Source organism: Colletotrichum phormii, assembly GCF_030913505.1.
Source record: "Colletotrichum phormii strain CBS 102054 chromosome Unknown BDP81scaffold_31, whole genome shotgun sequence".
NCBI classification, from domain to species: Eukaryota; Fungi; Ascomycota; class Sordariomycetes; order Glomerellales; family Glomerellaceae; genus Colletotrichum; species Colletotrichum phormii.
Window position 1 is genome coordinate 24,552 of NW_026851473.1, and position 23,804 is coordinate 48,355.

At 53.1% G+C, this 23,804-nt stretch overlaps 8 protein-coding genes and 1 non-coding gene across 9 annotated transcripts; 3 read left to right on the forward strand and 6 right to left on the reverse strand.

Moving 5' to 3' along the window:
• Window positions 1-918: 918 nt before the first annotated feature.
• Window positions 919-2,864, reverse strand: BDP81DRAFT_138058 (fumarylacetoacetase). The gene is made up of 2 exons (XM_060581804.1): window positions 1,711-2,864; window positions 919-1,615 (listed from the first exon to the last, which is right to left on the reverse strand). Exons 1-2 carry the CDS (start codon window positions 2,651-2,653, stop codon window positions 1,323-1,325), a joined length of 1,236 nt encoding a protein of 411 aa, XP_060439016.1. The 5' UTR covers window positions 2,654-2,864; the 3' UTR covers window positions 919-1,322.
• A 403-nt stretch (window positions 2,865-3,267) lies between these two features.
• Window positions 3,268-3,689, forward strand: BDP81DRAFT_454726 (stress responsive A/B barrel domain-containing protein; the record flags this gene model as incomplete). The annotated part of the gene is made up of 2 exons (XM_060592980.1): window positions 3,268-3,372; window positions 3,471-3,689. The coding sequence occupies 2 exons, from the start codon at window positions 3,268-3,270 to the stop codon at window positions 3,687-3,689; spliced, it is 324 nt and encodes a 107-aa protein (XP_060439017.1).
• A 544-nt stretch (window positions 3,690-4,233) lies between these two features.
• BDP81DRAFT_505821 (uncharacterized protein) lies at window positions 4,234-5,636 on the reverse strand (the record flags this gene model as incomplete). The annotated part of the gene is made up of 3 exons (XM_060595650.1): window positions 4,234-4,325; window positions 4,380-5,467; window positions 5,536-5,636. 3 exons carry the CDS (start codon window positions 5,634-5,636, stop codon window positions 4,234-4,236), a joined length of 1,281 nt encoding a protein of 426 aa, XP_060439018.1.
• Window positions 5,637-7,376: 1,740 nt separating this feature from the next.
• BDP81DRAFT_475854 (cyclopropane-fatty-acyl-phospholipid synthase) lies at window positions 7,377-9,417 on the reverse strand. Its single transcript, XM_060594754.1, has 2 exons — window positions 9,151-9,417; window positions 7,377-9,022 (listed from the first exon to the last, which is right to left on the reverse strand). The coding sequence occupies exons 1-2, from the start codon at window positions 9,271-9,273 to the stop codon at window positions 7,598-7,600; spliced, it is 1,548 nt and encodes a 515-aa protein (XP_060439019.1). The 5' UTR covers window positions 9,274-9,417; the 3' UTR covers window positions 7,377-7,597.
• Window positions 9,418-10,095: 678 nt separating this feature from the next.
• Window positions 10,096-11,727, forward strand: BDP81DRAFT_465533 (tryptophan synthase beta subunit-like PLP-dependent enzyme; the record flags this gene model as incomplete). The annotated part of the gene is made up of 2 exons (XM_060594288.1): window positions 10,096-10,108; window positions 10,733-11,727. The coding sequence occupies 2 exons, from the start codon at window positions 10,096-10,098 to the stop codon at window positions 11,725-11,727; spliced, it is 1,008 nt and encodes a 335-aa protein (XP_060439020.1).
• A 361-nt stretch (window positions 11,728-12,088) lies between these two features.
• BDP81DRAFT_454730 (uncharacterized protein) lies at window positions 12,089-13,527 on the reverse strand (the record flags this gene model as incomplete). Its single annotated transcript, XM_060592981.1, has 2 exons — window positions 12,089-12,542; window positions 12,602-13,527. 2 exons carry the CDS (start codon window positions 13,525-13,527, stop codon window positions 12,089-12,091), a joined length of 1,380 nt encoding a protein of 459 aa, XP_060439021.1.
• Window positions 13,528-15,377: 1,850 nt separating this feature from the next.
• On the reverse strand, window positions 15,378-17,139 carry BDP81DRAFT_505822 (RTA1 domain-containing protein). Its single transcript, XM_060595651.1, has 4 exons — window positions 16,909-17,139; window positions 16,721-16,856; window positions 16,239-16,618; window positions 15,378-16,123 (listed from the first exon to the last, which is right to left on the reverse strand). The coding sequence occupies exons 1-4, from the start codon at window positions 17,131-17,133 to the stop codon at window positions 15,725-15,727; spliced, it is 1,140 nt and encodes a 379-aa protein (XP_060439022.1). The 5' UTR covers window positions 17,134-17,139; the 3' UTR covers window positions 15,378-15,724.
• A 1,461-nt stretch (window positions 17,140-18,600) lies between these two features.
• BDP81DRAFT_399654 (ion transporter) lies at window positions 18,601-20,998 on the forward strand (the record flags this gene model as incomplete). The annotated part of the gene is made up of 4 exons (XM_060588597.1): window positions 18,601-18,737; window positions 18,873-19,007; window positions 19,110-19,939; window positions 19,995-20,998. The coding sequence occupies 4 exons, from the start codon at window positions 18,601-18,603 to the stop codon at window positions 20,996-20,998; spliced, it is 2,106 nt and encodes a 701-aa protein (XP_060439023.1).
• Window positions 20,999-21,905: 907 nt separating this feature from the next.
• Window positions 21,906-21,987, reverse strand: BDP81DRAFT_t346. The gene has a single exon. It is a non-coding gene; the product is annotated as a tRNA-Leu (tRNA).
• Window positions 21,988-23,804: the final 1,817 nt, after the last annotated feature.

Here is a 23,804-nt window from a genome sequence, read left to right on the forward strand (position 1 = left end):
TTCAGCTTGATTGGAGTTTTGCCCCCTTGTGACTGCTCCAGCAAGCTCCCCTGCGTACAGTGGGGTGCCACAAGTTCGTGTACACCCCACCATTGCCCAACCTCCCGCATTTCCACCACCATACTTCGACTGGCCGCAGAACTGTCAAACTTTTGATTTGTATGGCAAAACTATGGGCAAAAGAAAGCCCTGAGTTTGCTCTTTAGTATCGTGTATACCACCCTTGTGCTTGAATTACTGCCGCAAGTCGGCGCGGGATAGAGTCGATTAGACTCCGAATCTTGAGTTGTGGGATGGCTTCCCACGCCGCCCTTAATTGCACTTTCAACTCTTCTATATCTAACTCATTCCTCCTTAAAGTGAATGCTTCTGGGCATATTCTACGCAAGTTAGACTTCATCATACGCCAGCAATGCTCAATTGGGTTCAGATCGGGCGAATAAGGAGGCCATTCGAGCCAGGAGATCCCCTGGGCCAATAGCCACTCTGTCGTACGATTTGCCGAGTGAATAGGGGCATTATCCTGGACAAAGTGCCGTGTCTCGTCTGCGTGAGGTAAATACCCTTCCTCTAGGCATTGTATATAGCTGTTTGTACTGTAGACTTGCCGTCGGGAGGCACCGTCGCGAGTGAGAAAGACCAATCCAGAGCGACCATCTTGCCATACCATTGCCCATACCATAATAGATATATATATTCGCCTTAACGTGGCTCACAAGATTGATGAATCTCTTGCTCCAACGGTCTTGCTGTAACCTGAACACCCACTCTGTTGGGGCAGAGGTGTTGTTCTGGCATGAAGACTCGTCAGAGAACTGGCACTAGATACTCAAGAATTAGAAAATGAATCTCCATACAAGGCCTTGCCACCAAACCACATACTGCCATCAATTCTTCTGGGTTTCGGATCCAGTTTCTTGCAAATTCGAGTCTCTTGGCCGCTGCTTCTGGTGTTATAAAGGGCCGCTTCATAGCTCTCCATTTACGGTAGCTTCCCTTCTTGAGAACACGCTTAATAGTGCGGAGACTAGCTCTGCCTTGCCACTCAGCAGCGAGCTCATGGTACGGTTGCCGGTAGTTGATTCGAACAGATCTGACTAGAGCCCTTTTCTCCGTATTAGAAAGATTCTCTGTCCTTCCTTTCCGGGGCAGCGACTGAAAGCCGTTGCCTTCAGTGTATCGATGAACCGTCTTCTGCACCGTCGAATGTGGCAGGCCGAAGAGCACCGCGACCTCGCGGTAGCTTTTACCAGCCATAACAAACGCGGTAATCGCTACTCGCTGGACTTCTGTGAGTTCATACTTAGCTCTGTGACTCCCTATTATTCCAGAGCAAAAAGCATGTATTTTGGCCTCCATTTGCTAAAGTTGTGGTATGTGGAAGAAAAAGAGGTGTTGGGGAGAAAACGCGTCGGAACGCGTGGTGGTGGGGTGTACACGAACTTGTGGCACCCCACTGTACCTGCTTCGTCCCCTGAAATGGTACCGGAACCGAGAAGGTCTCCAGCACAAAGGTTACAGCCAGAGATTGAGTGATGAGCCACCATCTGCGGCCAGGACCAGAGAAGATTCCTGGCAGATGTGCGAGTGATGGTTGATTTCTCGCCTTCTGAAGCTACATGATCAGAAAGAAATTCTTTGATTAGCCCTGGTTTCTTCTAACGTAGCACAACTACCACTTGTGTAGAGTGGTCGGGGATTTCAACTTACGAGCAAGAGACACTTCTAACTTGATATCAAGAACATTATCGGACCGGCTTTCTTGGAGATACTTCTGCAACTGGACTTCATTCTCCAGTCCCTTTGTTCTGAATGGTTCGAGTGCGTCCGCAAGCACAACCCAGGCGCTAATCGTGGTTCCGAAGTTCTTTGCGTTGAACGGACCAAGGGGCACATATTCCCATTGCTGGATATCTCTTGCACTCCAGTCGTTCATCAAGACGTAGCCGAATATGTGCTCGTCGGCATCTTTTACAGATGCCGGACTACCGAGGTCGTTTGGCTTGCTGATGAACATGCCCATCTCGAGTTCAATATCGAGGCGCGCACATGGCCGGAAGACGGGCTCGGTCGCGCCAGGAGCCGGCAGCGCCTGTCCCCATGGTCGCCTGAGGGGTGTTCCAGAGACCACGACTGAGCTTGCACGACCGTGGTAGGCGACTGGCAGATGGCTGTAGTTCGGCTGAAGGGCGTTGGCTGGTCCACGGAACAGAACACCAACGTTGTGAGCATGGTTTCTGCCAGCAAAAAAATCTGTGTAATCTCCGATGGCGAATGGGAGGTGCATAGACACCTCTGAAATGGGTCTCAAAGCCGCCTTTCTGAGGCTTTCATTATCCTTCAACACGTCCGGGTGGGGCGTGTCGTTGAGGAATATCTCCTGCAGATATGAGCGGACGGCGCGATGCACAGGTCGCCCAAGCTCTGCAAAGGCGTTCGGAGTGGGCTGTGAGAACGCTTTAGCGTGCTCGGAAGACACATTTGCTGCTTTACTGAAGCCTCCGCCCGTAGCAAAAGCGTCGAGGTCGAGGATGTGTTCCCCAATGGCGATAGCGGGTCTGTGTGCATGCTTATCTTTGCTCGAAATCACCCCGAAAGGAATGTTCAGCAGCGAAAAGTGCGACCGGGGCGGTATGGGCAGCCAGGACTTCATCTTGCGTAATTAGACGTGAAAAATACTAGTATTCCAACTGAACCAACGCCTAATAACTCGCGTATGTCTAATCTCTTATTTTAACATGCTTCCGTTTACACGTTCGTAATCGCTGTGGCAGCCATTTACATGGCTGGTTCCGAGAATCCGAATTATGGTTCCGAGTCATCGGAATGTGTCACGAGTTATGGCACACAGCAATGGGCATACGGAGTGTGGTAAAGTGGCTTAACCTATCAAAGTGGAAATAGACAAAAGAGAAAGGTCTATATACAGGATGTATGTGATATACACGTGATACAGCACGTGACGGGCGCTTCGTGAGATGCGGTTACTATCCCTGTTACGTGACAGAATGCAAACAACCCCCTCTTTCAACCACGCATCTGCCACTGTGGTCGTTTCAGGGATTTTCGGCAGTGGAAATGTCTCGGCATCTTTATTACTCATCCAAGTGTAAAAACAACAGACAAGAAGTTTGATCTCGAGGGGGGTTGGGTCTGCCTAGTTCAACTCTTAACGCCATTCACTAATCGAATTTCATGATACCACAATACCACGCCGTCCCACAATTTGTGATCCTCTGGAAGAGTCGAATCATTATTTCCATCAAGATGTCCGAACAGATTACTAGAATTACTCTTTTCAAGATTCCAGACGAGGAGAATCAAAATAAAGTACTGGCGCTCTACCAGCAGATGCCCCAAAAGGCCTTGAAAGTGAGTATGATCACGTGGGCCTCGAGGATGAAGTCCATCGCCTTCTAGATAGCATTTCTTGGATACCACATGATGAGCTCTGAGCTTACCAATTGCAGGACGGCAAGCCATACATTATTTCGGTGAAGGTCGGTCTAGCTGTTGCTGATCAAAGGGCCCAAGGGTTCACGATTGCAGCTGTCTCTACATTCTCATCGAAAGAAGATATGGATTACTATGACAATGGTTGCGCTGCTCATCAAGAGCTGAGGGGCATTACCAAGGGTGCTCACCAAGGCTTCGCCATGGTCTTTTTCAAGGATCAAGTCACAAAGTAGACTCGGTTGCTCTCGACTTGTCTTTAGCTCAGGAAAATACTCAGTTATCCAGCCTTTAACCAAGATGTGTTGCAAAAAGTCGTCCCAATGTGAAACTTTTACACCAGATGAAAGAAAAACAGGTACACGGAAGATGCTTGAAGTTCCAACACATTAGAGTAGAGCTATGATTTGCAGTCATCTTCCGACTTTGTACAGTGTACTTCATGATTCCCTGCCTGAGACATATTACACGATGGTGTCATCTGAAGTTGGAACAGCGCATAAAGAATTGGGAGACACAAACTCATTCTTCTAAGAGTGGATTTAGAAACTCGGCCCCAAAAGCATACAAGGCCATAAAGTATAAAGCCATACAAAGAGGATGCGGCAAATATTCAGCAGGCCTTATATATGTATGTCGAAAGAAAGTTCTTTGAGAAAGGAAATCATAAATGGAGAGAACTAGTGTGGGAATTCCAGCAGATAACAAGCACATAGAGTTCCGTCTCGCCAAAAGGAACTCATATCCACACAGAAGTCTCCGACAGTGACTTATTCACTCCTAGTTCTTCCTTACTTTGATAGTCCAATGCAAGCAAAGGCCTGCCCGAGTCCCTCCTGAAGGCCTATCTGCGTCATTTGCATTCGGCTTACCTGGAAAGTGTGTTAGTACAGTTTCAGTGTCTAGAAACAAAGCTTTTCACTTACACTTGAGCAACTCGTGCAACTGAGTTCTGCATTGCTGAGGGTCTTCTCTCAGCCAATCGAGAGCGGAGGCCAAAGTTGAACCTCTTCCATTGGTATTACACCACAAGCTTCCGTCGGCGTCGTTATTGGGCTTGACAACGTGGATGGTGAACTTGTACGAAGATACAGTGTCTTCGCTGTCGGTTTCAAAGACCTTGATACCCTTGGTCTTGACTAGTTTGCCATCGACCGCAGCACCAAACCACTTATCGTCACTCCATTTCTTCTTGTTAGCATCTTTGCAAAACTCCTCAACCCAGCCAGTGGCTGTCTCTCTGTCAAACCTCAGACCGCCAAAATTACATGACTGTGTCCATTTAGCACCTGGTGCCGATGTCGTAGAGCTGGTCTTTGGGGAAGTTGAATCCGGCGACCGCGAAGTTGTTGTTACCGTTGTTTTGGCTGCCACAATCGTGCTGGTATAAGAAACTGTCCACGTTCGAGGTTGGCAACCGCATGCAAATCCCCTTCCCATCGACAGAGCAAGACACTCCCCGATGTCTTCTCCGGCGCAGCTGATAGTCCCACACTCCTCTGCACCGCACGGAATTGGCGTCAGTGTCAGCGATTGTGTCAGCACCGTAGATGTGATTGTTGTTGGTGAGTCGGTCATTGTTGTCGTAGGCTTGTACGAAGTCGTTGAAGATGAAGTGATAGTGGAAGTCGCATATGGCAACTCGCAAACCCCAGGGTCCGAACCATCTGTCCGCGCAACATCACAGCTCGGCCATTCCCAACTAATTTGGATGGTCCACGCAGATTGCGGAAGAGCTCGAAAGACGTTCCACTTGGTCTTGAAATCCCGGTACTTGGCATCCTCGTTGATCTGAGAGATTTCTCCAGATCGCGCATCTAGAGCGGCAAGACTCTGAGCGATATTCTGCTTCAGAGGCTCAACCTCACTCGGAACTAAAGCTTTGAGACCACCTTCAGGATGGTCAACCAGAGCGTCCATCCAAGCTCGAAAAAGTGGCGCAAAGAAGCCACCGAGTTTGGTGAAAGGCTGCACAGCGGGATTTTGTGCTGCCAATTCATTGTCAAGTCGTCGACTGCAACAATATGTACTTAGCAAAGTTTGTCTCAAGTCCCAATGTCTCAAGGCCAATTGCGAACTCACAACTCGTTGTATATCCTCTTGTTTGTAATCTGGGCTAGTCCCATAGCCACTTCCTTGTTGCTCAGGATTACTCCATGTTGGACTCGAAGCAAGGTGTCCATCTTCGAGCTCATATTTCGGATAGCTTTGTCTATTGGATTTCCGACTACTTTCAACGTGCGCGCTTTTTTAATTGTCGACTTGAAGGTTTTCACATTCCAAATGAGTCCCTGCGATGTATGTTAGCAGCTTCTCCGTCGCTTCCTCAACCGTACAAGATTTCGGACAAACCTTCGCGTCTCCATTCAATGCCTGAATCATCCCGATGAACCCCAAGTTGGTATTTGAAGGCAGTGCCCGGAAAACATCTCGCAGAAGATTCTGTGTTCCCACTGCAGCTTGGTTTTTGGCACTGAAAATGTAACGCTTGAAGTCGCTGCAGGTCATTTCGCTCGTTGCGCTATCAGAGGTCTCGTCCAAAGACACTGCGAGCTGACCGTCGCGCCAGAGCGACCTCATTACTCTGCCACAGACCCAAGAGATATTCTTTTCGGATTACTTGGCATACTCGAAGAAAGTGAGAAACAAAGTCTCCGAGTAGACTACTCGCTTTCCAAGGAAGATGCTTTTATCAACATTACAACCACTGTACTAGATTCTCCTAGCAGCGGGCCTTCTTGCTTTTGTCTCGATTCCATCAATCCAGACCGAGATGGGACACTGCCAACATGGGTTCCTGACTGGCAAGCCATAGGCCAATATGGCGTGGAGACGATGCCGATCAGCTACAGCTATGGATTCAAAGCATCTGCAGAGAGAAAACAGCGTCGAAGAGTCTCTGACTGCCTGGTAACACAAGACGGCAGAACTAGCATATTCCAGCAAGGATGTTACGTCGATAAAGTCACAGAAGTGATGACAGCTCCCACATGGGAGCGGACTGATGTATATACTGCGTCAGACCTACAAAGGCCCGATGACTGGTTTCTTGCGGTCATTGATTTCACCGGTCTAGGGCCCGAGCCTGATCCTGAAGAAGACCATATTTGGCGCTTACTCAGGCATGCTGCTTATCGGAGGGTCAAGGACAACCATTTCTACGCAGTCACTGCAGAAGTCACTGACCTTTGGCGGAGAATCATGCGAGTTCAGCCTCTGGATGCGGCGACGTTGACCACAGAAGAGACGGGGTTCATTATCAAAAGTACTCGACGCCGTGGGCACCCCTCGAGATCCGATGAACACATTAGTGTGAGTGACAAGGACCTAAGCAGTTTTGCGGAAGAGGCGCGATCAACAATAGTCGCTATCAACAGGAACCGCACGCTCTTCAAGACTGCAAAAGGGAGAGTTGGTATCGGGCACGTGGGAGTCGACGTAGACGATGTGGTGACGTTGATTTGGGGGGGCATCTTCGCCTATCGTCTTGAAACAACGGGCTGAAGGGGACTTCTACTTTGGGGGAGACACATACATAGACGGCATGACGTACGGAGAGTTCCTCCAGACTGAGCCAGAGGAAGTGGAGTTTAGAATATTCTAGTGTCTCGGCGGAAACTGAAGCATACACAGCGAAGCAACCGGGCACAGAATCAACTTGTAACTTTCGTCTCATTAACATCAACAACATGTCGACATTCGTGAACACCTTTCCTCCCCTATATCTAAGAAACCCAGTAACGAAACCGGGACTCTAGCACTGGAGCACGGTGGGAGGTTAAGAACCCTCCCTCGCGTCTCTCTCTCTCTCTCTCTCTCTCTATCTAGCCTGTGTATGGGATCAAAAACTTTTATTATAAAGCCCCGACCTCCAAAATATGACAACGTAAAAGCCCGTTCTCCTCGCCCCCCCCCCCCCCCCCCCCCTCTTCTTGTTTTGCCTTCCCTCGGCCCCAGGAGCCAGATGAGAGAAAAAGGTAGAAAAAGTGTGTGGTCGGGTCGCCGCGGAGAACAAAAGGGGAGGGGGGCGAGGGGGGGAGGAAATCATTCATTTCCATTCATGGACACATACAGCCATTTTCTTCACACTCTCACACACGCACGGACCAAAGGGCGTGAGTATGTGCCGCGTGTTTTCTGCAAATTACGTCGACCGGGGGAAGACAGCCTTGCCAGCAGCCTTGGCAGCGGCGAGGGCGCCAGACAGACCAAACTGGGAAGAGAAGCCGTCGATGCGGTGGGTGGCGTTGAGGTTCTTGACGACGACCATCTGGAAGCAGGTGGCGCTGCCCTGGCGGGAGGCGATGACGGACCAGGCGAGGAAGAGCTCCCAGATGCGGTACCACTTCTGGCCGTACTTTGCGTTGACGGTCTCGGCGTTGCCGAGCCAGTTGCGGTACCAGCGCCAGAGGGTGCCCGAGTAGTGGACGCCGACGGTGTCGATGCTCTTGATCTCCCAGCCGGCGCTCTCGAGGCAGCCGACGTAGTTGGCGAGCGGGGTGGAGGCGTCGGCACCGGGGAAGATGTGCTTGTTGAGGTAGAGACCCCAGATGAAGTCCTCGTATTGCCAAGCCTTGCGGAGACCGGAGAGCTGAACGTACATGGCGCCGTCATCCTCGAGCATGTCGTAGCACTGGCGGAAGAAGGTGGTGAGTCTGCGGATACCGACGTGCTCGCCCATCTCGATCTGGGAGATCTTGTTGAACTTCTTGGTAGGGATGTCGCGGTAGTCCATGCAGAGGATCTGGGACTGGGTCTCGGGGACACCGGCGCGGCGGAGGCCGTCGTTACCCCAGGCGGCCTGGTTGCTGGCAATGGTGGCTCCGGTGACCTTGGCTCCGTAGTTGACACTGGCGAACTTGGCGAGGGTGCCCCATCCGCAGCCGATATCCAGCATGGTCTCGCCCTCCTTCAGGCCGAGCTTCTCGCAAACGACGGCCATCTTGTTGTCCTGCATCTCCTCGAGGGTCTCCTCGCGGGTGAGGTCGGAGAAGATACCACTGGTGTAGACCATGCGGGGACCGAGGAAGTAGGAGTAGTGGTCGTTACCCTTGTCGTAGGTGGGCTTGATCTGGTCCTCATCCTGCTGGCGGGAGTGGAAGAGAACATCGGGGGCGAACTCGAGGAAGATGAAGCGGAAGAGGGAGTAGGTGAACGCGAAGTTGGACCAGTCGTGGCGGTACTCGAGGGCGTCGAGGAGGTCGCCGTTGATGTCGACGAGGCCCTCGGTGTAGAGCTCAGCAAAGGTCTGGATGGGAATCTTGTTGCGGCCGCTGAACTGCTTGCGGTCCTCCTCGTTCTTGAAGGTGAGGTAGTGCTCGACGGGGCGGCCGGGAAGCTTGGCCTTGTCGTTGATGCGGGGGGAGAACCTTGAGGAGACGGTCCAGAAGGCGATCAGGAGAGGGACGACGAAGAGGATGAAGAAGAAGATGAAGGTCTTGAGACCGCCGCCGAAGATGCGGGTGATCCAGAGAGGAACACCAGCGAGAACAGCTCCGAGGATCCAGTTGGAGAAGGATTCATTGCCGGGGCCCTCGGCAGGAAGAGGAGGGTTGTTGATGGTGGGGTACTGGACAGGAGAGAAGGTCAGCTTGGGTCTGGTACGAGGAGAGACAAGACAATTGAGCTTGCTGATGCTTATTCGCAGCCGATTGAGACAACCCGCGGAATAGGGTTTTGTGGGAAGAGACTCCTTACGTTGGTGGTCTTGACACCGCAATCCTCGCCAACGTTGAACGTGGAGGGCTTCGCGGCAGGGGTCGCGATGAAGGTGATGTCACCCTCAAGTTGCGCGCCGTCCTTGCGCTTTTCGTCAGCCATGGTGGACGATGTAAGCTGATGGTGCTTTTGGTAGAAAGAAAAAGCTCCGCGGTTTCGATCCTTTGTCGCGCGCAGCTTCGTTCTCTAACCGCGTATCGGGGATACAAAGGAGGAAAGGTGGTTGGAGATGCAGTTGGAGACACGGCTTGAGAAAAGGTGTGGACAGATTTAAAGCTGGAGCTGTTTCCGACGCGGGTCGCGACCACCCAACAGTGGACGGGGGGGGGGGGGGGTTACGGGGTTACGGGGTTACAGTGGGTGGTTACTTGGCATCTAACAGCGTTTCTGTCTTGGCCTAACCGCATTGTGCGTTTCTCGGACGCCGCTGGGCCCGCCTTTGTGGGCAATTTTATGCAGGGGCGCTGATAAAAGAGGGCAGCGCAGCACACAACTGGCTGAGACGACCCTGGCAATCCCAAGGACCCGAGTGGGCAATGCACTGCCAAGTCAGTTGAGGCCACGAATTCACCAAATGTCAGGAAAGTATTCGAGAAAAAAGTCTTCACCGCCCGGAGGCCGGAAGGGTAGGGGGCTTTTCTGGGCTTTCTAGACCGTCCAAGGTCTCTCCATTCCCCAGATCTTGGTTGAGACTTGATAGCCAGTCAGCCACGCACAGCGTTGCACAGAAACGGTAGAACCTAACCGTCCAATTTCACCCTTCCGGGTTATGGGTTTAGATAACCCGGGCCGTCCACAGCAACTGTCCAGGACCTGTCCATACTGAGATGATGATGGTCACGTCGAGCCAATCAGACAATGCACATTTGCGAAAACAGCCTGGCCAAAATGAGCGGTGATGGGATTCAATCATAGAGTAGCGAAATGACGCCTAATTGTAGTTGTGCCGTTCAAATGTGCATCTTGGTTCTTGCATGGAATGAGATGGAGAATCCGATTTCGGCCGAGAGATGGCACGACGCTAAGGTGCATACGTACCTTGAGATAAGGTATCAGATATTCGAGTACGAAGTAATTACATAAGTAACTCTCCGGTTATCGAAGAGAGCCAAAGCTTCCAACAGCATGCACGGTGCAGATTTGCTCCGGACCCGATCCGGGGTCCATCCGGGTTTCGGGACGGCGTTGGTGGGTACATCGAACGGCAATGTGGAGCCCGGTTCCGAACCATCGTTACATTGCAGACGGTGCTGAGACTTCGGTTGGAAGGATCGAGGGCCCTGTATCCCGAAAAGGTAAACCGTATTCAATGGCACTTGAACCAATCAAAAATGCAGCCTTTTGAGTGGGTCACCGTCATTGACTGGGCGTAACAGATCCGTTCCAAAGTTTCAAAGTCCCTGATTCGTACATCTCCAAGGCGTCTTTGAGGTGCTCTATAAGTAACTACAGCTAATAACCAGATTCAAATCTAGATCTCTAGCTCAATCGTTCAACATATCCCACTACATTATTCAAATCCCATACCGCCCACCACTACAAATCACAATGTCCCTCTCAGTCCATGAAGTAGCAGCCAGCGCAGTCCAAGCCAGGTCCCGCATCAAATCCCACATCTACACAACCCCCCTCCTCCCAGCCCGCGTAGCAGGCCACGACAACAACGCAACCGTCCTCTTCAAAGCAGAAAACTTTCAACTAACAGGCTCCTTCAAACTCCGCGGCGCAACCTCCAAAATCTCGGCATCCCAATCCCAATACACTTCAGACAGCAGCAGCAGCACCACCACCACCACCACCACCACCACCAAAAAGCTCATCACCGCATCCTCAGGAAACCACGGCATCGGCGCCGCCCACGCAGCCCACGCCCTCAACTGCGCCCTAACAGTCGTCCTCCCAGAAACAGTCTTCCCCGCCAAACTCGCCAAAATAAAATCCTACGGCGCCACCGTCATCCTCCACGGCGCAGAAACAGGTCTCGCGGAGCAACATGCCCAACAACTCGCCGCCTCCGGAGAGTATACTTACATCTCACCCTACAACGACCCCCTCGTCGTAGCGGGACAAGGAACAATCGCCCTCGAAATCCTAGAGCAGTGCGCGGCCCAAGGAATCCCCCAGCTAGACAACATCTTCATATCCATGGGCGGCGGCGGCCTCATCAGCGGCATCGGCTCCGTCCTCAAATCCTTTGCTCCCAACGTCAGAATCTTTGGTGTGGCGGCGACGAATTCCCAGGCTCTGGCGGAGTCTATCCTCGCGGGAAAAGTCGTCGAGACGGAGCACCTGCCTACCCTCGCCGAAGCGGTCGCGGGCGGCATGGACGAGGACTCGATTACGCTGCCGCTTGCGAGGGAGGTGGTGGATCGGGTTGTAGAGTGTAGCGAGGAGGAGATTGCGGATGCGATGAGGAGGATTGCGGTGGAGGAGAATATGATTGTCGAGGGGGCGGCTGCGTTGGCGCTGGCGGGGTTTGAAAAGGTCAAGGGGGAGGTTGGGGGCCAGACGAGTGTTGTTTTGCTTTGTGGGGGAATGTTGATCAGGGGGTTGTGAGGAAGGTTGTTTATGGGTTGAAGTAGTCATGGGTGCTGTGTGTGGGCTTGGAAGATTGTGTCTCCCTACACAGCTGGGGAGGCTTCTTGATAGGTATGGTCGTTTTGGAGAGTTTTTTTAGAGATGAGCTCAAGCTGATAGCCATACGCTAGATAGAGCCAAGCTCGGAACATGTTAGACTTCCAGTACATAAACATGATATGATGGGTACGAAGTATTTACGTATTAGGAGCATTGTAGCTCCGAGTCTACCGGGACCTGTCATCCCTCATTTATGACGATGAGATATTTCCAAACACGCCAAAACACCGAGCCTAACCAGGCAACCCCTCCCAAACCTCCCACAAAACCTCATCTCATCTTACATCCACATCAAATTCCGGCTCTGCCTCCGATTCTGCTGCCACAATGGCCTCTCCTCAGACCCATCGGGCCTGTGACCCGCATTCGTCGCCCCAGCGCCAGCGCCATGGGGGCTCCCGTGTCCCGCGCCATCCGTACCGGAGCTAGTCGCCCTATGCCCCTCGCGCCCAACAGCATCGTTGTATCCTCTCGAAAACTCCGCCATCTCGCCTTGGTGCGTGAGCGGGGTATCGTCGGCCGTCGATCGGGACGCGCCGGACGCAGAGGCGCCGCTGGCGGGGTTATATCCTCCGGGGGCGGACGACGGCGGCGTGTTGGCGGATCGGCCTCCGCTGATGGAGGTGGTGTTGCCGTGGGCGCCGGGCATCATGGACGGGTGGCCGTAGCCTGCTTGGTCAAACATCATCTCGCCGCCGGGCACGGGTGCAAAGTCCTTTTGGTTGGTTTGGGGGCTGTGGGAGAGGTTAGTTTCGTTGGGTTCAAGTATGTGCAGGGGTGGGGGTAGACTTACACATAAGTGGGACCTTTACCGGCGCCAGGACCAAGACGCTTGTTGCCACGCTTGCGCTTGCGCATCCAGAGTGCCACGGAGACGAGGGCCACGAGCATAGCGCAGCCGCCGATGACACCGCCGATGATGCCGCCATTGCGTCTCAGTCCTGCCGCAGCAGCCTCGGCGTTCACTGGAGGAGCGCTGCTAGTAGCTGCTGGCGCCGACGAGGTAGATGATACCGATGATGTTGTGGAGGTGCTTGAAGATGAGCTGGTGGTGGAACTGGTGGTTGAGCTCGAAGAGCTTGAAGTTGTAGAAGAGCTGCTTGAGGAGCTTGAGCTGCTAGAGGAAGAGATGCTTGATGAAGCGGTCTCCTGCCTCGTGACGAGACCCGAGATGTGCGTGATGGCCACCGTCGTGCTGAGTCCTGATGCGGTGGCAGCGACAGTTGTACCCTGGCTTGTCGTGCCGCATCCATACTGGTATGCGCCTCCGTCGAAGCTGTTTCGGTAGCAGACATTGGAGCCCTGGCAAGTGAAGATGTACGGATCCGAAGCCGTTTGGGTGGGGCTGTTCTGGTCGACACAGCTCGTGTACACGCCCGTCGTACAGGCGGCACCGTTCGGACAGCAGCCGATGGCCGAGATGGAAGCATCCATGGCGCAGTGTGAGCCAGCTGAACATGTCGCTGGGAGATTCGGGTCACCGCCGAGATAACCGCAGACGGTGTTGGTGCTGTCATCCTGCCTCCTCATAATACCCAGCCATGGTGCTGGCGTTGCCAGCGGCCAATTACGGACGTCCAGTGTCCGGTAGGCGATGTGAACTTGAGCTTGCTCTGTTTGGCGGGGGAGAGCGCCGGCTTCGGTCAGGGCGAAAACATTCGAGAGAAGCAGTATCGCGGCGGTAGGCGGCAACCGCGCGAAGCAGTTGTTGTACAACATCTTGTTGTTGTAGGTACGTAACACTGCGAGAGGACCCTTCTCCTGGCTCGGCCCTTCCTGGGACTTTCGTTCCTATTCCCGTTCCAAACTTGACCTCCGCTGGGGACCGGGATGAGTTATGATGAGAGTTGTTGCTCGGTGGTATCCATATAATTAATAACAGAGCAAAGAATAAAAGAGACTAGGAGAAGGAGACGTGAAATCTAGAGTGACAAGTAAAAAGGACCAGGATAGGCAACAAAAAAAAAAGGAAAAGAATGAGGAAGAAGAAACCGATGCTGACGAGGGATTGGGCGACGGAGTGTAATTTAGATCGGAACAGGGACCTGTGGAAGGGTGGATGGAAGGGGGGGGGGGGGGGGGGGGGGGGGGCGTTCATCCTCCGGGCCCCCGGGGGGGCGACGCCAACGAGGCTGACGCTCATTGGGGAGCCGTGTTTCAAGGATCTTCCGATCGTGAGCATACCAAGATTTCGACTCTCTCACTCGAGAGAAAGAAGGGGAGGAAGGGCTACCCCCCTCCCAGGGCCCCAAAATGCAACAAGAAAGCATGCCTTGCCGTCGCATCACAGCCCGCAGATTCGCACCGCTCGGGGCGTTACCGGGGTCTGAAGATCTCTTGGGATCGTTGGGGCCCTTTGCGGCGATTTGGGACCTTTGGAGGGGGACGTTTCTGCCGTGTGCCGTGGCGATGAGAGATAAGCGCCGCCCGGGACCAGTCCGTGCGGATCTGAGAACCGCGCAGGCAGCAGAAGGTGAAGGAGGCTCGGTGCCGGTGAGAGTGCGAAATGAGGCTAGTGACTCGAGCTACGGGTGCTACGTAAGAAGAGAAGAATTGGCAGACGGAATTTAGAAGAGTAGTCAGGAACAGGCGGAAAAGCATGGAAGACTTTCGCAATTTGCTTCTGCCCACCTACCGGCCGAGCGAGTCGCTCACGCTTCTGGACTGGCCTGACCTGACCCAAGTGTGATCCTGATTGCGCGATGGGGAATCATAAGACATGACGAGAGGCGGTAGAAGCCCTGCTGCGGTTCGTGATAGAGTGATCGTCCGGTTGGGGTCTCTGCTCGACGCTCGCTGTGCCCGGCTGCAGACTTCTGCGCATGGCTCCCGTGTCCTCTGCAGGAGGTGATACAGATCGTACAGAGGCACAAGACAGCGGCTGGCCCCCCAAGATGCCGAAGCTGGTGTTTCTTCTCTGTTGGAACTTGGAAGCTGTACCTGAGCCCGCCCCCTCCTCCCCCTCTATTTCTCCCATAGTCCAAGACGATCTTGGGGGCCGGCCGTCGGTCTTCTTTCAAGTTTCCAGTGTCCACTGTCCTCGAGGGGCGCCCAACTTGTCAAACTTGCATGTTGGTTCGACCGTTCGAGTCGAAATGGAACAGGGATGAGAGAAGAAAATGGTGGAAGAAGTCATTCGATGGGGGGGATATTGAAGGAGTTGGGGACCCAGCGGGGACCCAGCGGGGAGAATGGAGTTCGATCGTTGGAAGGAAGTGGGTTTGCACCCAAGAAGCAGGGGCCGTCGAGGCGCGTCGTCCTCGCTTATTTGCGCTGCCTCCACCGAGCCAGATCCTTCGGACATTACATGTTGTATTTACACGGTATTACCATACAAGACAACGACAACAAACACAGTATCACAGTGTCCGAAGATCGCAGGCTGGCGGCAGTCATGGTGCTTTTTTTAACACGCGCTAATTCCCGCCCCTGGGTGGATCCCCGTGGCGATGCTGTCGAATCAGGTAATCAGGGTCTCACGGTACGTACCTCATCGTACATACATAGTACACATGGGCAGCACCACCGCACAACATGAGAGAAACACCAACTTTGAACTCGCAGCATCATCATCCCAAGCTGCGATGAACATGTCGCACTCTTCCAAAGGGTAGTCCAAAGGCTTCATTCACCTGTGATATCGCCCAAGGCACAGAGAACAGATGCCGACATGCTGCATACGCAGTCCATTCCATTCATGCATGCATCACAGAAGCAACGCTGTGTTGTTTCATGACGACATTCCCAAGAGTCCGATTGGTGTCAGCGCGCGCGAACTACGAAGCGTGTTCTCGGACACATAACAGGTTCATCTAAGCTGCCAAAACGCCCGAGCTATGCTCCAAAGATTTTACACATGATGCCACAAGTCAAGATGAGGTACTCTGGGCAGTTGCAGTCTAAGGTAGGTATCCCTCTAAACATGACTCCCCCCCCTAGCGCCAGTCCTGTCATCGCTGTCATATCCATCCACCGCCAACGGCCTCTCCTCCATGGCAACATAGTCACCATCATCGTCCACCTCCAAACCCGCCGCCGATTTCTTCTGCTCCCTTGCCGCCTTCTTAGCCAGCTTAGACTCCCTCTTGGCTGCTTTCCTCTCCAGCTTCACCTGCTTCTTCTCCTTCCTCGACAGCCGAGGGAGCTCGCTGTTTTCGCCCCCGAGCACGATACCCGGATGCACAGCGTTGAGCAACACGAGCGCGAGCACCATAGGCAGTGCGTCAAGCCCAAACGCGTAGTTCTCGTTTGTCAGAATCGGGTTGTTCATGTTCGCCCCCGGTCCGAACTCGATCAACCGAAAGATGATCCGGATCTCCGCGAACAAAAATGTCAGCTCGGTCCGTCCATCCCGTCTTCTTGTCAAACATGTCTCTGTCATGCAGGGGCTTAAGGGTTGCAAGAAACTAAGAAAGAAAAAGAAAACTCACAATGATGAGAACCAACACTACAAACATCACCAACACCAACACCATGGCCCCGATCCGTTTCAAATCGAGGTCGAATCTCTGTGCCCGCCTCATCTTGACGTAGAAGCGCCCCATGAGCCCGCAAAAGACGACGATGAAGGCGGGCTGCAGGCCGCACCCAATCATGTACACCTGCTTGCCGGTCCGCAGAATGGGGTCGTCCGATGCGGCCTCCGTGTTGGACATCATCGACCCGCCCGCCCCTTGCACCAGGAAGCAAACGACGTCCATGGTGATAAAGATTTTTGTGAGGGCCGTCGCTTTGACGCGGAAGACGCGCTGGTCGGGCAGGACGAAGTACACGAGTCTGGCTGAGAGCATGTAGGCGAATGCATTGATCCCTGGACGGCGTCAGCTTTTTTTTTCTTTTTCGAACTTGGACTTGGACTCCTTTGCGGTTTGTCGCGCAGAATCTGATACGGTGCGATGTGGGAGGAACCTACATAGGGGAGCGAGCAGGAACAAGAGCTGCCCGCCAATCTGGTAACCAATCTGCTGCTGGTCCCTGGCGCCGAGGGACCGGAGGATGAAGGCTGTCAATTCCCATGAGGCGCCGACGCAAAGAACCCAGCAGAATCTCTGTCATTGACATTAGCTTTGGCTACTGCGATGGACAAGTAGCATTCCATACCTTCCTGTAAAGGATGGCTTGGGCAATGTGCGCGACGAACGACAGTCCAAAGAGAACGGCAAACGTAACATTCCCTTCAAAGCTGGGATCGAAAGCATAGTACGAGTTGCAGGCGTCGATCGGGACGTGTCCGTACTTGCCCAGGACTGCCGTTGTGCATGATGGCAACGAGTCGGACGAAGTAACGCTCGCGGTAGGCGCACTGGTAGATGTTGGTGTAGCCATTGTTTGTCTGAAATGCGTTGTGTGTTGAGCTTGTCATCTTACTCGGTCCGAACTTGCGTCCGAAGTCATAGGTAGTATATCCAGTGTCCCAAGGAGTCACTCTCCGACAATGACAGACATTCATCACGATATGCAGAATGAGGCTCAGCTCTGGGACTTTGGTATTGGCTTTCTTGGTTGATACAGCGCCGCGCCGCGACACTGGACGAAAAGCCTCCGAATCCTTCGAGAAGCTAGGCAGCCACCTATTGGACCCGGTCGAGCACCAAAGTCCCAGTCCAACGGGGCTCAAATGGCAAAGTTCTTAAATTCTCAAGCTCAGCCAGCCTTATGAATGATAACATTCCGCAAGTCAGCGGCTGGGTTCATCCTCCACCATGACGCGGCTCGGTTCAAAACGCTGCATCGCTAGGGCTGAAGCAGGTCCACGGCGAAGCTCATCACGTGGGGCAATGCGTCTAATTAGATACTGGCCGATGAACGTTGCGTAGATCGAGACCAGAGACAAGCCTCTCTGGTGGGTACGTCAGAAGCTTACTTGCCTATTTTGACACTTCTCTGGCTTGCGAGTGGACGATTGGTAGCCAGGTTTGGCCTGGTGAGAGAAGGCTCCATCGCGAATGCCACGAAAACGTAACGTAAATAGAGGAATGGATGCCGTAATGAGCTTGGCATCAGCTTTCGTTTGGGGCTCCGAGACACTGACTTTGCACTATGAACTGCAGGATATTGGGTCATGTCTCATTACAGGTATCTCATATGAAGAATAGTCTCACTGTGTGACTGAGAAGAAATGAAGCCGTTAGATAGCCGTATTTCCGTACATCTTACTCATCGTCACAAGATGAGTGGTGAGTCTTGGAAGGTGCACAGGGCGAAGCTTTTTTATTCTTAGCAAGGAAGCCGCCCAGCTATAGACGCTAAACCCAAAACAGACGAGAACCCAGGCACGGGCCAATGGCAGTCAGTTGATCCGACCCCGCGCAGGACCCCACTAAATTCCTCGTTTCCAGTAAAACGGGGGTCCACTTTACCCCCTGTTCTGCGCCGCAAAGACCTCTCAAGGCCCATTAAGGTAGTTGGAAGCTCAGCTATCTCACGTCCTCGGCCGACCGCCTAGCATCCTGTTTTTTCCTCTCTGTTGACCGCCTCGTCTTCTCGCGCTGCACACCGTGGCTGAGTTGGATCTTCTGCTTGCTGCATGCCGTCGCCGTTGTTCGTTTGCTTCCGCAGCTGCAAGTGAGAAATTACGCGGCATATCTTCATCAGCCCGTTCAATCAGGACGCTGACCACGTTGCGACCCTGAATTGGTTGCTGACCACCGAAAAAGGAGAGGCATCTTTTCTCACGGCTAACCCATTGGCCAATCCGAGTTGCATTTCTGCTGCAGGATCGCGTTGCACACACGAGAGGAGAGAGAGAGAGAGAGAGAGAGAGAGAGATAGAGAGGGTAAGCACCAGCCAAAATGCCTATTCGCGTCAAGTCCAAGAAAATGCCAAAGTCCCGGGACATGAGCCCCGTGTCCATGCACTTTGACACGTTTGAGCTGCCCGACATTGACACGGACGACACCTTCCGGGAGGTTGTCAAGAAGCTCTCCGTGTAAGTTTTTACCTCAGAGAACGGCAGCCCCGTCGTCTCATGCCTTTTTTCCCCCGTTGAGGGCGGCCCTTTCCCGCCCGCCCCTGGACGGGAAAACGCTTGACCGAGTTTTGCTGACTGACGGATCCGGTCTAGATACTTCACCGATGTCATTGTGCTGCCGAGCACCTTTGAGCAGCTGCGCACCACCCAGGCCGGTGAGCCGTTGCGAGTCTTGGTCGATCACTTGAATGCCACCTGCACCAACCGGGCCATCGTCAACGCCCTGCTGTAAGTCAACGCCCCCCCCGTGCCTCTCATCTACAAGAACCTCCCCAGTAGTTCAAGTGATACAACAACCACACACCAGCCTCAGTTTCTAACACATTCCAGCGCACTGAAATGGCACTATGCCGTCGACGAGGCCGAGTCCAATAAAGGCCTCTGCGAAGCCCGCGCCAACGCCTGTGAGATCGTCGCCTGGCGCTTCCTCACTCGCCTCTCGGAGCGCGAGGCCGTCGACTTCTGCCTCTACGAGATCCCCGACCCCAAGGAGCCGGCCACCCTGCCGCCCAACGCGGATCTCGAGAGCAATGAAACCTCCCCCCTGCTCTCCGGCGGCAGCTGGTCCAACCGCAGCGGCAGCCGCCGCGCCTCCGTTCGCCCGGGAAGCAGCGCCAAGCGCTACCAGCTCTTGTCCTCTCTGTCCAGGCTGACCATGAGCATGCACGCCGACCAGGACGAGGAGGAGGACGAGGACGACCCGACCTCGCCCTTTACCAAGCTCAACGCCCTCGAGATCGCCGCCGTCGCTGACGCCAAGCGCTTCCTGAGCCAGCACGTCGTGCAGAAGATTGTCACGGGCATCTGGAACGGCGACATCATCTTCTGGGACAGCCTGTCGGTCCACGCCGAGAAGAAGCCCCGCTTCTACAATGCCCACACGACCGATATCTTTTCCCGCCTGCGCGTGCCCAAGTACCTCAAGTTCTGGGAGGCGTTCTTCTTCTTCATCTTCCTGTGCCTGTACTACTCCGTGCTCGTCACGCAGAACACCGAACGCATCACACACAACGAAATCGTCCTGTACATCTGGCTCGCTGCTTTCCTCTACGATGAGCTTAGCGAGTGGGCCGATGCCGGAACCATCTTTTATGCCACGGATATTTGGAACCTGTTTGATATGATCATGATAGGCATCGGTATCACCTTTGCCGTTTTGAGTAAGTCTGGCTCTTTGGTCTCTCTCTCTCTCTTCCTATAACTAAAACATCACAGGGGTTATCGGTATCGCGAACCACGACATGAAGATGACCGACACCGCCTTCAACGTCTTTGCTCTGGAGGCCCTCTTCATGGTACCCCGCGTATTTTCCCTCCTCAGCTTGTCGCCGTACTGGGGAACCCTCATCCCCTGCCTCAAAGAAATGAGCAAGGATTTTATCAAATTCATGGTCCTCGTCGTCATCATCTACCTCGGCTTCCTCACCACCTTCTCCCTCATCGGCCAAGACGCCTACACCTTCGCCCACATGACCATGATCCTCACAAAGATCTTCTTCGGCTCCTCCTACGTCGGCATCGAAATCATGGACGACATCGATAAGGTCTTTGGCCCCCCGCTCATGATCATGTTCATCATCCTCTCCTCCTTCCTCCTCATGGGTTCTCTCACGGGTATGCTCTCCAACTCCTTCTCCCGCGTAATCACCCACGCCCGCGAGGAGTACCTCTACGTCTACAGCGTCTACGTCCTCGAGGCCTCGACCTCCAACCGCCTCACCCACTTCTACCCGCCCTTCAACCTCATCGCCCTCGTCATCTTCCGCCCCCTCCGCCTCTTCCTCCCCTCAGACGACAAGTTCCGCCACAGCCGCATCCTCCTCCTCAAGGCAACCCACCTCCCCATCGTCGGCATGATCCAGCTCTACGAAAGCATCCGCAGCCGCGTCCACTCGGACGAGTACGCAGGCTTCAAGGGACCCCGAGGCCTCACCGGCGCAACCAAGCAGCGCTCCCTCGGCGTCTTCCAGGCGAACCGCCCTTCGTCGGGGTACCGCGCCGGAAGGTCCCCGCGCCCCGCGGAGCGCAACCATTATTCCTCGCACCACTCGTCGCGCCCGCAGACCCGCGCCGCCGAGGCCGCCGACGATATGGACGCGCCTTCCGTGGTCGAGGTGCGCATCTCGGAGCTCACTGACAAGATTGATAAGCTCACTACGCTCGTCGAGGCTCTGCAGTCGCAGACGCAGCCTGGTACTTCCCCCTCCACCTCCTCTTGAAGGTGGACTACATAGTCCATTTTGGTCTAGACAGGTAACGTTCTGCCTGAACTGGATCTCCCCATCTCTGGCTTGATGTCAGGATAGTGTGTCCTACGCGCACTTGTGCGTATGTGCGTATGTGTATGTGCTCGTCTCGTCGATCAGTGAGAATCTCGGTTGGATTTATCTGCATTGCCCGGTACATTTTTCGGTGTCGTGTTTTTTTTGGTTGTTTTTTTTTTTTTGTTTTTGTTCAGCTCAGTGTGCACATGTGTTTTGTGGTTTTGCTCTTGTTTGGATGAGATGAAAAGTGTGAGACTTTTTTGAATGTAGTCATGCTGATGCCAATGTTTCTCTCGTGATTTATGTCTTGAGTGGTTGTTCGTTGGCCCTGCAGTTATAAGCGAGCAACTTGTTAATTTTGGGAGATTTATGTTTTGAGTAGCGCCGGTGTTGTAGTATTTCAGCGAATCACATTTGGTCTTGCTATTATTCAATTTGAAGACATGCGTTCTCTTGGACGTGAGAATCTAACTGTGACTGTACCGTATCTACGGCATAAGCCTGCCTGCAATGAGGCACACACGGACTTGATGACCACGTCTGTTTTGACTCGAAAGACGTGAATACTGCAGCACGAAGGAGTCGGAAAGAGATTCAATTCCCCAAGTCTCTCCTTCCTACAAGTCATCAGATTCGAGGTTCGAGACTTGGGGAGAGAAAGGTATCGTCAAGCCACCCCCACTATCCCCAATCCACAACAGAATTTTACCCCGCCCATCACCACACAAAATCAGCGCAAAAAAGGGTTTTATTTTTCTTTCAACCTTACTCTAACACCGACAGAAGCCACCACAAAAATGCAAAAAAAACAGGCTTTCGCCTCAGAGGTGGCTTCCGCCATATGGCTTTCGCCAAACAGGAATGACAAGAGTGGGATTCGAACCCACGCCAATTACTTGACTAGCACCTGAAGCTAGCGCCTTAGACCGCTCGGCCATCTTGCCTAGATGAATTGTTGTAGGATTCCCTCTGGGCGAGGGCTCAAGTTGCGTGAGCAGGTAGGTGGGTAGGTGGTGGGTGATGTGGGGGGGGGGGGGGGGGGGGGGGTCGAATATGAGAAGGAAGTCGTGTCATGCGTGGGAAGGTGGTCCTCTGCAAAATCGGAGACGTTGGATTTGCGAGGACCAAAAACGGGTTTGCGGCTCGCGCGCTTGCATGCTTGCTTTGTTTCCAGTTGGAAATTGGACCATTGGACATTGGGGGTACCCGGCCGGTTCTGTGCCGATCTTTGGACCCCACTTCCGCCGTTGGATCGGACTCAACTCCGGTGTCCTTGGCACGCGGCTGAATACATGCAATGCAAAAACGTTGAAGGTGGTGGCTGACTTTAATGTTTCGATTTTTTTCACTTCATCGATATCATGCGCTTCTCACAGCTGCAGTTGCGCGGTAATTTTTGCAGTAGAGAGTTTCAGTGGCATCTAGGCTTGGCGGTTGCAGTGGCGGTGATACCTTGACGGAGAATATCGACCTCGCAGCCATAAAGTATGCCCTAGAAGCTACTATAATTAATTCGCTTTTATTCTCATTTACTAATGTAGTTAGTTGCATACGTGTGGCGCAAGACCCGGTTGTCAATGTTTATGCAGCCATCCTAGACCTTGGAGGACCCTTCGATCAACTTTTAGAAGTAAGGACTAAAAACCGCATCCAGTTCGTCGTAGACATTCACTTATTTATGGCTCAAGGCTATGTGCCTGGGAACCTGTGTCTTACATCTTGTATTGCTTTCCTGGGCCGCAGGGTACTATTACCACACTGAAGCCCCTACCCTGTGTTGTCGAATCGTAAGGCGCGCTGTTCAACCCCGCGAGATCAACCTTGACCCATGTGAATCAAGAGCATCGTGTAATCACCACACAGCATGACGGTAGAATAGAATTTTGCACTGTATCGAAGCTCTCGGGTACATCACTCCTCATGCTCGAGGGACTTCCAAGCAGAGGATACTGCTCAGTCTGTCGCCTGCGAAATCTGTTCTCCCATCCCTTTCAGTAAGACAGTGCGAATCGATTTAACCCCGAAACTGGTTGTCAAATGCGTATATATTGTAGAAAATTTCACCAGAATTACCGTCAGCCCACGGAACATCCTCGTCGTCGTTGTGTGGGTATGGTAAATGCTGAGAGACATCAGTTCGACGAATTCGATTGACAGACTTCTGACATGGTCAATATGTAAACAAGGACCACCGTTCCCGTCCTAGATGTAAGATAATCCTAAGCGTATATTCAGTGATGAATAATCACCGTAGGCCGGGCAGGGGAACTTGGAAGTGATGATCTCTTACTCTCGTTTTCGAAAGTCTTCATCGTAGCCAACTGCAGTGTAGAGAATGTGTGACAATCCTTGACTCAGTTCAATATCCTGCTGCTCTGCGACTTCCGAACATGAATACATGACGTGCGCGGGTCGTCCCGGTACAATTTTGGGGTTCAATGATGCGAGTCTAAATACCGACGTCCCCGTGTTACATTACCACATCGATGCAGAAAGTCTAGACCTGAACCATGCCTGCTATAACGGCATTGCGCTTACCGCAAGGTACCTTGGTCATCCGCAAAGCTGAACTAGGTTCCAGGAAGCCGCATCCTTCTCATCTTAGACGTCTTTGATGAAGAGAGGCGTTCATGAAGAGGATCAGCTGCAAAGAAGGGGTATTTTCTGTGGCTAGACATAGCTGCGGTTGCCTGAGGCAGATGATATTAGGCCATGAAACAGGAAGGCGTTGGATGGTCCTACCTTAGACAAGCGAGGATTT